Raw genomic sequence first — 13,851 nt, forward strand, 5'->3', positions numbered from 1 at the left:
AAAGGCTACTTTTCAACATTATCATTGCTAGTATAATTTAACATTGGAAATCAATAAATGTAATTATCAATAGACACACTGCCATCAGATTGATTTCGATTCATAGTGACCCTATACAGAGTTTCTGAGACTGTAAATCTTTATTGGACCAAATATAAAGAGGACTATTCTAAATTTCCAAATAGGAAGCAAGCTATGAAAACATATCACAGCTCACTCAATAAAATACTAGATGATTGCTAAAAGAATGAAGTAGATAGCTATGCTTTAACAACAAAAAAACATGGTATTCCATGCAAGGCATATTGTTTTTAATATGCTAAACAGATAGAATATTCACGGTTAATTAATTAAATATACCTATAAACATCTATACTAAATCTGGTATTATTTCCAATCTTATCACTAATATTTGCAATGAAAATATTATAAAATTATTTTGTTGTGTTCCTCTAAGATTTACATATAAGTTGAAATCCTGGTCTTATAATTTAGGAATGATGAAGTTGTTAATAACCATTAAATTGCATGTATACTAAGGTGGGCTTTTAAAAACAATCTCCCATTATTTGGACAAACCTTTTCATTTAAATTATGATATTTTATTGAACTTTCCCTTGATTTTAGAAGCTCAGTCTCTCTGATGATGTGAAATACTATCAGGTCTGAATGCAAGGTATTGAGTTAGAACAATAAGGCTTAATTTTAACAAGTATTCTGAAGTCATTAAATCTCATTTTAGTTAGCTTAAATGAATGAAAACTATAATTTATGAAAAATTACACTTGGAAAAGTTTGATTTTCCCATATAAACAAGGACATTATCACTCTACTTGAGCAGGTTATCATAATTGAAAGTTGTTAAAGTTAATTTTTCTTAAAAGAATCTGTGTTCTATCTGTTCTATCCTTATCTCCACTGCCGATTAGCAATGTAGTATTGAACTTCACTTTAATCTTCTATAAGTGGTAGTAAGAATTCATTCAAGCTTTCCGTAGAGCAAAGTGCAATTGCTTGTGAAAATATTTTGAAAGCTGAGAACAGCCATATGAAAATAATGTATTTTTAATTGCCATTTTAAATTACTGTTATAGCATTATTATTGGTAGTACCAATTTAGCATCATCAGTGTTTTGTAGGTTTTTATCAGAAACATTTTTCAGCTTGATAAAATTTTTCTTTACATGTTTTTAATACTTGGAGTTATAATTACCCACAGGTAATATCCTTGGCTCAAATGTTGCACATCAGAACTACTAGGATAATTTTTTTTAACGTGGCTGATTCCTATCCCAAAATGACAAAAAAAAAAAGACTTTCTATGGATAATCTTACTTATAGGCACATTTATGAATCTCCGTTTTTCATTCTGTTGCACCCTGGTGTGGCACTGTAGGATTACACTGCTAACTACAAGATCAGCAGTTCAAATGCACCAGCCACTGCTTGGAATCTCTATAAAGTGTCATGATGTGTCAGAATTGACTTGATGGCAAGTCATAACATAGCAACAACAGGATGAATGTATTGTTTTATTTTAATTCTATTTTTAAGGATAGCATCTGCCCCATCCAGTCTTTGATATCCAGAAATGTCCCTGGCATATGGTTGGTAGTTGATAAATGTATGTTGAAGATTAAATATGTGAATGGACAAACACCTTGTTAATGTATAAAAGTCATAATGTAACTTATAATCATTAGAAAAGACTGTATCAGTACACTTGGTCAATATAAATTTTCAAAAAATATCATAGAGAATTTATATATATTCAAGAAGAATGCTGCTGTTCTTAGGTGTTGTTGAATAGGTACCAACTCACAGGGACCTTATGGACAAGAGAAACAAACACTGAACCATCTCACAATTGTTTCAAAGCTTCGGCTCATTACTGCTCCTACTGTGCAAATCCATCTTATCGAGACCCTTCCTCTTTGCTGACCCTCCTATTTACAAAGTATGATGTTCTTCTCCTGGTCCCTTCTGATAATATGTTTAAAGTATGAGAGATGAAGTCTGCTGTTGGCTTCTAAAGAGATTCTGGCTGTACTTCTTCCAACACAAATTTGTTAGTTCTTTTGACTGTCCATGGTACTTGTAATACTTTTCTCCAACACCATAATTCAAATGCATCAACTCTTTTATGGTCTCCTTTATTTACTGTATAATTTTCAAATGTGTATGAGGTTATTGAAAATACCATGGGTTGGATAAGGTGCACTGTCGTCCTCAAACTGACATCTTTGCTCTTCAATACTTTTAAAGGTCTTGTGTAGCAAATTTGCCTAATGTTGTTTGATTTCTTGACTGCTGCTTCCATGAGTGTTGATGGTTAATCTGAGCAAAATGAAGTCTTTTTGATGCTATTTATTGGCCCAGTGGTAAGGATTTTGTTTTCTTTACACTGAGGTGTAATCCATACTGATAACTCTGTTCTTTGCTCTTTATCAGTATTTTAATTCCTCTCCACTTTCAGCAAGTAAGGTTATATCATCTGCATATCACAAGTTGTTGATGAGTCTTCTTTCTTCATATGATCCAGCTTATCAGATTCTGCGCTCATCAAACAGATTGAATATTTATGGTGCACACCTTACCAAATTTTAAATCATTCAGTATCCCCTTGATCTTTTCAAGCAGTTGCCTCTTGGTCCTTGTTAGCACACTTAAGTGTTCCAGAATACTCACTCTTTACAATGTTGTCAATAGCTTGTCATGATCCACAAATCAAAAACCTTTATGTACTCAATAAAGCACAGGTAAACATCTTTCTGGTGTTCTGTGCTCTCATCAAAGATACATCTGATGTCAGCAATTATATCCCTCATTCCACACCCTCTTCTGAATCTGACTTAAATCTCTGGCAGTTCCCTGTCAATGTACTGTTGGAGCCGATTTTGAATTAGCTTTAGAAAAATTAATGATACTTTAGTGATATTAATGATATTGCCTGGTAATTTCTGCACTTTGTTGGGTCATCTCTCTTTTGAATGTGCTCATATATTGATCTCCTCCAATCAGGTGACCAGGTATCTGCCTTCCAAATTTCTTGGCATAGATGAATGAATGTCTCCAATGCTGCATCAGTTTGTTGAAAGATTTCAATTTGTATTCCATCAATACATCCTAGTTCTTTGCCAATGCCTTCACTGCACCTTGGATTTCTTCCTTAAAGTATCATTGGCTCTTGTTCATATGCTGCTTCTTGAAATGGTTGAACATCGCTCATTTCACTTTGGTACAGTGATTCTGTATTCCTTCATTGTCTTTCAATGCTTTCTTCATCATTCAATATTTTCCTTTGTTGTTGTTAAGTGCTGTTGAGTTGGTTAGGGTTTCCAAGGAGTTGTTGGTGTGCTTGAATCACCAATCCTGTATTTCAAACCTACCTTGAAGTCTAGCACATTAACCCACAGTGCCGCACCAAGACTCCAGATTGCTTATTTTGCTCACCGAATCCCTCAGTATTATAAGTGGAGGCTTGATTTTTTTTTTTTTTTGCAGTTCCCTCAGCTTAAGAATTGCTGAGCATGTCCTTCCTTTGGGTTTTTTACTCCATATTTTTGCAGATTTCATTATAATATTTGGCTTTGTCTTCTCAAACTGTCCTTTGAAATTTTCTATTCAGCTCTTTTACCTTCTAATTCTTCCATTGCTTCACTCTCTCTACACAGGAGAGCAAGTTTCAGAGTCTTTCCTGACATACATTTTGTTCTTCTCCTTCTTTCTTGTTTTCTTAATGACCTTTTGCTTTCTTCCTGTATGATGTTCTTGATGTCACCACAAAACTCTTCTGGTCTTCAGTCTTTAGTTTCTAATGCATCAAATCTGTTCTTCAGATGATCTCTAAATTCATGTGGGATATGTTCAAGGTCATATTCTGGCATTTGTGAATTTGTTTTAATTTTCTTCAGCTTCATCCTGAACTTGCATATGAGCAATTGGTAGTCAGTTCCACAGTCTGCCCCTGACCTTGTTTCAGCTGAAGATATGGAGCTTTTCTACCATCTCTTTCCACAAATACAGTCAATTTGATTTCTGTGTTTTACATCTGGTGAGGACCATGTGTGTTGTTGTCTTTTATATTGTTTAAAAAGGTATTCATAATGAACAAGTCATTGATCTTACAAAATTCTAGCATGTGATTGATCTCCAATATTGTTTCTATCACCAAGGCTTTATTTTCCAATGACTTATCTCTCCTCTTTGTTTCCAACATTTGCATTCCAATCACCGGTAATGATCAATACATCTTGATTGTATGTTTGATCAATGTCAGACTGAAGAACTTGGTACAATTCTTCAATTTCATCAGTTGTAATAACTGGTCTTCCTTGTAGGTATATGGATATTATCTTAGCACAGAAAGTGGTGTACTTCAAGATAGATCTTGAAATATTCTTTTTGATGATGAATTCCTCTACATTTTGTCATTTCCAACATAGTGAACCATGTTGTTACATTCAAAATGACCAATTCCCAGTCATTGCAGCTATCTCTAATGCCTAGGATATTGATGTTCCATTTCAAATTTTCCTAGATTCATACTGCTTTTATTTCATGTTCTGATTATTGATGGATATTTACTGTTTTTTCTCCTCATTTTGAGTTATATCCTAGCAGCAAATGAAGGTTCTGAAAGCTTTCCTCCATTCTTGTCATCATGGTCCACTCTCCTTTGAGAAGGTCGGTCTTCCTTAGTCATATTTTGAGGGACTTCCAACTTGAGGGACTCTTCTTCCCACAGTATACCTGGCAGTATGCTGTTCATGCTCTTTATCATGTTTCAGTAGTCAAGATTCTGGTGCTTCCTGGTCTTTTTCATCAGCTATTCATAAAATGAAAACTAAATATTCAGAAGTAGTCTGTCTCTCCTTCTTCCTAGTCTGTCTTAGTCTATAAGCTCATCCGAAACCTACCCACCACTGGTGACCCTACTGGTATTTAAGATACCAGTTGCATAGTTTCCAGAGTCACAGTGCCACACAAGCCACTACAATACAGAAAACAGACAGATGAATGATGGCCAAGAAGAATAGTGCAAGCCAATATTATTTCACTATGCTCTCATTGAATAATTGGTAACAGGTTATCAGTTTCACTCACCTTTATACATTTTAGTTTTAATTTAATTTTATCTAACAAGAAAAAAATGAACTCAAACAATTCATTTCAGAAATGAAAAAAAAATAGTATTAGTGAAATTGTTTAATTGAAACCTGTATGTTTATACAGTCAATTTCATTTCCATGAGTACAGAATGATCACATATGGTAAAATCATTGCTGACTACAATTGCTGTTTATATAGGGGATGAGGGTTTGCTGTGCCAATTAGTACAGGTTCCAAGTATCTTTTTGATGCTTGGGTTGATAGTGTTACAGTCTCAAACATGTGGAAACACAAAGCTAGCAAATTGTTCTACATTGCTTTCTATATATGAATGTGCATGTCTACACACATACATAATATCACTAAATCACAGGCTTGGTGTAATGCTGGAAAAAGTTTATGCCACTGAGAATTACTTGACTTGGAGCCCTATAATTTAAAAAAGTGGTTGATACACACACAAACACTATAATCTTCCAAATTCAGTTTCCATACTATATTTAATAAAATTAAAACTAGTTCTAATTCTGTAGAACTAAACTTCTAAATAATTCAGTCTTCCAGTTGTCAAGTTATGGAAATTTTGTAGTACATGCTAAGTTACTTCATTCTATTTCTTTCAGTTCTTGATACATTCCTTCATTTTCTCAAATCTCTTTGCTGACATCATGATTTATAGTCTGTTTTTATACTAACCTTTAAGTCACTATGGAAGATTAAGGACCCTATCAAATCATTTTCTATCTTCTCTTTCAACTAAAATTATATGTAGGTAAAATAGAATAAAATTAACATCAACACTAAGTGTTCCTTTGAAGGGAAAAACATAGGTTATCTTGCACACTCATTTTTATACTTCCTCAGTTGTGGTTGTGTTTTTTGTCACCCAACCCCAATCCATATAGGTGCATGTGCTCCTCCTTTATTCTTTAGTGGAATTACTTCTCTTTGCAAAACCTGACGATAAACAGAATTTGCTCATCTAGATTCCTCCCACTTAAGAACTCTTTCTATAGTGTTATTTTACTTCATTTTGGTCATATAGAATTTTAAGTTTGCAAACAAAATAATCTCCTTCCTTGTTTGTTTGTTGAGGTAAAAAAAGACATAGGGTCATAAGTTAGAGAACTGGATCATTTTTGGGGGTGGTCGTGCTTTATTGATAACTAAACAATAACAATAGAGGGTTAGACATTATAAGAAGAATGTAGGTCTGACTTGTTGTTGTTGTTAGGTGCCATTGAGTTGGTACTGACTTATAGCGACCCTATGTACAACAGAACAAAACACTGCCCAGTTCTGGTCCATACTCACAATTGTTGCCATGCTTAAGCCCATTGATGCTGGGGATCTTCCTCTTTTTCTCTGACCCTTCACCTTACCAAACATGATATCCTTCTCCAGTGACTAGTCAGTCTGTCTTGACAATATGTCCGAAGTATGAGAAATGAAATTTGGCCATCCTGGCCTCCAAGGAGCACTCTGGTTGCATTTCTTCCAACACAAATCTCTTGGTTCTTTTGGCATCCCACAGCACTTTCAATATTCTCCTCCAACACCATAGCTCAAATATGTCAATTCTTCTATGGTCTTCCTTATTCACTGTCCAGCTTTCGCTTGCATGTGAGGTTATTGAAAATGCCTTGGCTTGGGTCAGGCACACCTTAGTCCTCAAGCTGAAATCTTTGCTCTTCAACACTTTAAAAAGGTCTTGTGCAGCATATTTGCCTAATGCAATGAAGTCCTTGACAACTGCAATCTTTTCTCCATTGATAAGAATGTTAATTATTGATTCAATGGTGAGGATTTTTGTTTTCTTGACATTGAGATTTAATCCATACCAAAGTTGTGGTCTTTGATCTTCATCAGTAAATGTTTTAAGTCCTTTTCACTTTCAGCAAGTGAAGTTGTATCATCTGCATATCTCACGTTGCTAATGAGTCTTCCTCCAATCCTGATGCTGCTACTCTTCAAGTATATTCCTATGAGAAACTTGAAAAAATGATTTGGATACTTTTTCTTTTTTTTTTATATTTATCATGTTATCTACAAATAGAGTTTTACTTTTTCTTTGCAAATTTGGACACCTTTAATATCCCTTTCTTGCCTTGTAGCTCTGCCTAAGACTTCCAACACAATGTTGAATTGGAGTAGCGATAACAGACATCTGTTTCTGGTTCCTGTTTGCAGGGGGAATGCTTTCAGTTTCGGGCTACTTTTTCTTATAAGTCAAGTTTGCCATAGCATTTATGGACAATGACCATACCTAAACTAGATTATCTACAAATTTCTTTTCAAATATTTTGATGCTTCCTACTTGGAGTTATATAAAATTCTCAGTTTTTCTTGCTATTATATGCAGTAGGTCAAATAGTAGATAATGAAAACATTATGCTTTAGAGTACATAATAGTTTTTGTTTTGTTTACTATCTGCTTACTTTGTGTTCTTTCCAACTAGAGTTAATACGGAATAACATAGTTGATTTGAATAAATCATAAGTAACATCCAAAAAGTATTTTCTACTAGACATTATTAAGACTTCTTTATGAGTTTATCTTGCTAAATCTGATCATTAATTCAGGCAGTTTTGTGTAATGTTACTTGTAATAGAATATAACACTGAAACTGATTTTTTTCATCTAAACTTCTATATCTATAATTTATGACTCTTTTGATAGAAATATATAAGATGTTACATTTATTTAGTTCTTGAGTTGGAACCGACTCAACGGCATGTAACAACAACAACAACATAGTTAAGGGAATCTGAAGATTTAATCCAATTCCCTACATTTTAAGGCACTTTTCTTATTTTTATTTTTTACTTGTAATTTTATATTCTAACTTAGCCAAGATCTAAAGCAGAGTCTAAAGAAAATTGGTTTTTATTTGTTTTTATAAATCAATAATACTTTTCTTTATCATAATAATAAGACAATTTTTGATCAGTCACTTGCCATAAATTCGCTGAAATTATAGCTATAAATTTATTTTACTTTCTATAAATGCTGAATTTATGAACTTGAGTAGGATCATGTGTGAGGTTTACTGAAATGTCAACTTCAATCTTATAATCTAAGAAGCATTCATGTTAATGCTAACTCTCAAATGTATTTTAAATTAATATACCTCTTTCATGGAGCAATGCTTCAGAAACTTGTCATTAATAATTATAAATTTATTCTGTACTTATTGGTTGATTTAACATTAATCATCATAAACTTATTTGATGTTTATATGGATGCCATTGGTATAATACTCATAAGCCTGCACTGTGAATCATCCTTCATTAACTTTCGAATTTTTGAAATACTATGTAAAACTATCTGAATTTTGAGAATGTTATTCCTGGAATGCCTTGATTTCTCCAAAAATATATAAAATAAATACTAGATTAAATATCTTTCAAATGAAATTAATTTTATCTTGGTTATTTCTGAATTTACTTTTCAGTTTAGTTCTATGTTCTTATATTCAAAAAAGCAATTCTGAGGTATCATTTCTTACCTATTATTTCTACATATATTGTACCTTTATACCTAAATATAATTTGCATTTAGTCTAGTTTGACATTTGCTTTAAAGTAAATACACATTTACATGCAGAATTGTTAAAATGAAATTAAAAGAGAGATCATAAAACATATAGAAGGGATTTGAGACTGTTCACTTGGGAGTCAGAATGAAATAGCTACACAAATTTAGTGTTTGATTTGACTATGGATTTTATGACTATGAAGGGAAAATTTAAAAATATTTCCATTTCACTAGTTTATTGAGAAAGACAAAGTGTTATCAACTTTTTTAGACATCAGAGTAGTTCTGTTTCCTGTGGCCATAAAAATATTTTCTTTCAATCCTTCACCCCTCCCTTCATCAATTAATCAGCTTACATGGTGGTGGTGGTAGTGTGCCGTGGAGTCGATTCCAACTCATAGCGACCCTGTACAGGGTTTCTGAGGCTATAAATCTTTACGGGAGCAGAAACTTCATTTTTCTCCCGCGGAACAGCTGACAGTTTCGAACTGCTGACCTTGAGGTTACCAGCACAATTTGTAACCCCTATACTACAAATATATTTTCTTTTAATCCTTCATCTCTCTCTTCATCAATTAATCAGCTTACATAACATCTCCTTATTTAAACCATTTATCATATCCTCAGTAGGGAATTGACTTTTCTCTGAATTGTACACTAATGGATATAAAATGACAACTATTATTAATTAAGTACCTACCATGTGAGAGGCCAGTGACATTATATTCTATAATTGTTGCAACAATCCAGTAAGATTGGTACCCTTTTACCTTCTTTACAGATGATGAAACTAAGACCAAGACAAGATAAGTAATTCTTAAAACATCCATAGTTAATAAAGGCAGAATTATTTTACTGAATTCCAATAGCACCTAATACTTTGAGATTCTACTCATATGGAATGTTTCCATTTAAACATTTTCATAATCATAATTCAATAAGTTTTATGCACAACTACTCAAAAAAAGGACTTAAAAGAAGCCCTTTAACATTTAAATATTACTGTGCTTTTTTGCAGCCTGTGAACTTATGAATCAAGGCATCTTGGCCCTTGTCAGCTCCATTGGCTGTACATCAGCAGGTTCTCTGCAGTCTCTGGCAGATGCCATGCATATACCTCACCTCTTCATTCAGCGTTCGACAGCTGGTACCCCAAGGAGTGGCTGTGGACTCACCCGGAGTAACAGAAATGATGACTACACTCTCTCAGTTCGCCCACCAGTCTACTTGAATGATGTTATACTGAGAGTGGTCACGGAGTACGCCTGGCAGAAATTCATTATATTCTATGATAGTGAATATGGTAAGTGTGTTTGTGTGACTGTTGCAAGCTTCCTATTGGCATCGAAAATTCACTATAAACCTTTAAAACTATCTAGGAGCTCACTCATTGTTATTGTGAATTTCTTGTCTTTTTATATTCTTCTTGCAAATTTGGCAACAATACCAAAAATGAGTTAAAAAAAAAAAAAAGTTTGTGAAGGTCATTAAGTTAAATCTTTTTGTATTAAATTATTTTGATGTCCAATTAAGTAATAAATACCTATTGTTCAGTTTAGAGTCCTGGTGTAGAGCTGAAGGATAAGCACTGAACTGTTAACTGCCTGGTGGGTAGTTCAAACCTGCTTAGGAACTATACATAGTCACTATCAATTGGAACTGACTTGATGACACTTAAAAACAACAACAACAATGCTCAATTTATAAATACCTGTGAAGGAAATCTGATTTGGGTATATTTTGAAATTTTTCAATACTGTATTTTTCCTGTCAACACGGAAAAAGGATGGTGTTAATTAAAGTTCCAAAGTAGACTTGAATATCTACTCAGCATTGAACTCCTTGGGTGTCACTGATACTACTTTTCAATTATTGCTGCATATTGTCTACACTATGAAATCTAACAAAAATACAAGTACTATAACAACATTTATGTGTTTAAATTTTCAAGGTAGTCACAAAATGCCCCTAAATTTACTATAATATAAGAAAAGACACTTTGCCATGATATTTTTATGTGAGTGCAAAACTAAGCAAAGGAAGAAAAAAATAATATTTTTATTATTAATTTATTATAAATTCTTATAATAAGAATTTATTATGAATTCTTAATTCAGTGTATTTGTCTGTATTAATCTACCTGTTTTCAGACTGACTAACGCCTTAGATGTATAAGTATAATTTGCACTTTTTTTGACCATTATTGTTGTTGTTATATGCCATCAATTTGTTTCTGATTCATAGCAACCCTATATAGGGCTTCCAAGGATCACCTCGTGAGCTTGAACCTCTGACTTTGCAATTCAAACCAACTTTGTGGTCCAGCACATTAATCCACAGTGCCACACCAAGACCTTTTTTTTTTTTTTTGACCATTAGGTAGCGATTAAGGGAAGTAAAGGTGAGTATGGTCAGATAACAGGGAGTAAATATCTTGATAAAGAATATATATTTTGAAACAGGGGCTTTTTTTAGAGTTTCTGCCATGAAAAAAAAAAAAACCTTGGAAAGTAGTGCATTAATTATGGATGGGATCTATTTTTTACTCTTTTAGCATAAGAAAAAAAATCATAGAAAAAATAAGGTTTTTACTCTCTGTAGTATTGTGTTTTTTCTTAGCAAAAATTAAAATGATAGAAATAAAATATTTTTTTTATCATAATCTATCCAGCTTTGTAACATTATTGAGAGATGTTATAAAAGAAGAATAAGCTGGAAAGTAACATCAATAGTACTAGGCAAAAACAGCTTGTCAAAGGGCGGGGATGGATGGCAGATAGGGTAGAGGTGCAGTGAAGTTCGCCCATCAGCAATACCACAGAATACCAGGCAAAGCGGTTTCAGAGTAGAGCTCCAAAACTGTAGGATTATTTTTAAAAGGTTGAAGGCTTACAGCTAGTGGAATTTTTAGCGGAAGTGAGAAATTGTGTACTTTTGAATCTGCTAGCTTGGCAACTTGGGAAAGACCAAACCCCAGGAAGGATGGACCCCAAAAGAAAATCACCAAGACATATTATAATCAAGTTCTCCAAAATCAAAGATAAGGAGAGAATCCTAAAAGCAGCTAGGGAAAAGAGAAGTGTCATATACAAAGGCAAGCAAGTCAGATTAAGCTGAGATCTCTCAGCAAAAGCTATGCACTCAAGAAGGCAATGGGGAGACATATATAAAACCCTGAAAGAAAACAAACAAACAAACAAACAAAAAACAAACTCTCAACCAAGAATCCTTTATCCAGATAAGCTATGAATCAAATACAATGGTGTAATCAAAACGTTCTAAGATACAGAAGCTAAGGGATTTTCCAAAGCTAACCCTGTGCTACAAAACATCCTAAAGGGAGTTCTGTGGACTGAGGACCAACAAGAACAGACACCAACCAGAGATTGACATACGTGGCAGCACTACGATCAAAACAATTACAATATAAAAGAAGGTAAACATATAGGAACAGCTCTCCAGATGGTGATAAGGTCAGGTAGATTACAGGATGAAATAGACTGCACTAAATGGAGGAGAAAATTAATGGGATATAAAGCAACCTCAAAGAAAATTAACACTTCACAAAATTCAAAGAAAATGAAAACCCAAGAACCTAGAAACATTAAAACTATGAGGAAACTCACAAGAAAGGAGGGGAGTGATTGAATTTGCAGTCTAGGATCAGAGGTACCTGGGACAATCAAAGGAGAAGAGTGGAGTGTGGTATCCTACCCAGAGAAACAGTGACTCCAGAGATGGAGACAGAGATGATGACGTGGAGAGATGGAGTGGCTGGGGACTCTAGACCCAGAGAGGGAGAATGGCTGTGTGATGATGACCGAGGGGAGTGGGTAGGGGAAGAGTCCAGGCTTTCAGGGTATACCCTTTGGTTGGTTGATGATACATGGAGGGAATTGTAACCATGGCAATGAAATGACATTTGATAGGATGAATGTAAAGCTAATGTTATCCCATGTAAAATATCACATAATTCACAATAAAACATTAAAAACAAAAAAACAGTGTGACAAAAATTTGGGAAGCAACAAATAAGAGCTCCTGTGGACCTGCAGAAAGGTGGAACAAGTGGCAATTATATTTAGCCCTAAATAAGTGTGGCACTGTGGCTTGATGTGCTGGACTGCAATATCAGTTTGAACAGCAAGGTTGGTGGGTCAGGCTCACCAGGCGTTTCTTGGAAATCCTATACATGGTAGCTCTTAGTCTGAATCAACTTGAAGATGCTTAACAACAACAACATTCAAAGGTCTCATGAGATTCTGGTTGTACTTTTCAACTTGATGGGTAGACTTCTGCCAAATATCTCTGGCACTCTCTAGAAACACATTCTGTTGTCACCAGCATAGAAACCCATGTGTTTGTTCCTTAATTCATATTGTTTTAGAGACACAGACTAAAAATTAAAGACTGAAATGAATTTAATAAGCAAACAAAAGGAAATAGAAAACTATCAACTCAATAGTGCAAGTGAAACTTGACACCATAGTCAAGTGTGAACTTCACAGATGTAATTATTCATTAAGTATAGGAAATTTTTAATTTCTGGACATCAACATGCTTAGAAATCTTTTGTCAGTAGAAGGATTCAGATTTTGTGTGGCATTTTTAGAACTGTAACTTTCATTTTTATCTCATCTTCTTAAATTTAACTTGAAATAGTGAATTTTTTAAACCTAAATCTTGCCCTTTTCAGTATTCTGTACTGGTAGCATCTGTAAATCAAGCACACTACATACCTTATTTGGGGGGAAAAAAAAATTAGAGTGGCATGAATTTAGTACAACTGTATTAACATAACGAATCCTGATGTGGCACATAATGTCCTTGTCCGGTCACTGGTCTCTCAGGCAACATGTTGAAAGAGCATTCTGGTTGTATTTCGTCTATGACAGATTTAAATATTGATGAGTAGCACTAGAATATTGTCAGCTGTACCCCCAGAAGATGAGTGCCTCAGGTTGGAAGACACTCAAAATACCACTGGGAAGAGCTGCCTCCTTAAAGTAGAGTTGACAGTGATGATATGTATGCAGTAAAGAGTTAGGGACATGAATTTGCTGTGGGGCACAACTCAAAATGAAGAGAGACAGTTTTAAACATCCATTAATAATTAGAACATGGAATATACGGTGCATGAATCTAGGAAAGTTGGAAGTTGTCAAAAATTAAATGGAATGCATAAACATTGATATCCTAGA

The 13,851-nt window shown here is 34.1% G+C and overlaps 1 protein-coding gene across 1 annotated transcript in view; it reads left to right on the plus strand.

Moving 5' to 3' along the window:
- The window catches only part of LOC102828989 (glutamate receptor ionotropic, delta-2-like), a 91,095-nt gene that overhangs the window by 32,149 nt on the left and 45,095 nt on the right, over positions 1–13,851 (plus strand). The window contains exon 2 of the mRNA XM_006872974.1: positions 9,669–9,953. Coding sequence (XP_006873036.1) covers positions 9,669–9,953 — 285 coding nt within the window. The remainder of the gene's footprint in view (positions 1–9,668; positions 9,954–13,851) is intronic.

The sequence above is a fragment of the Chrysochloris asiatica genome, unplaced genomic scaffold, assembly GCF_000296735.1.
Source record: "Chrysochloris asiatica unplaced genomic scaffold, ChrAsi1.0 scaffold00218, whole genome shotgun sequence".
Classification (NCBI taxonomy): domain Eukaryota; kingdom Metazoa; phylum Chordata; class Mammalia; order Afrosoricida; family Chrysochloridae; genus Chrysochloris; species Chrysochloris asiatica.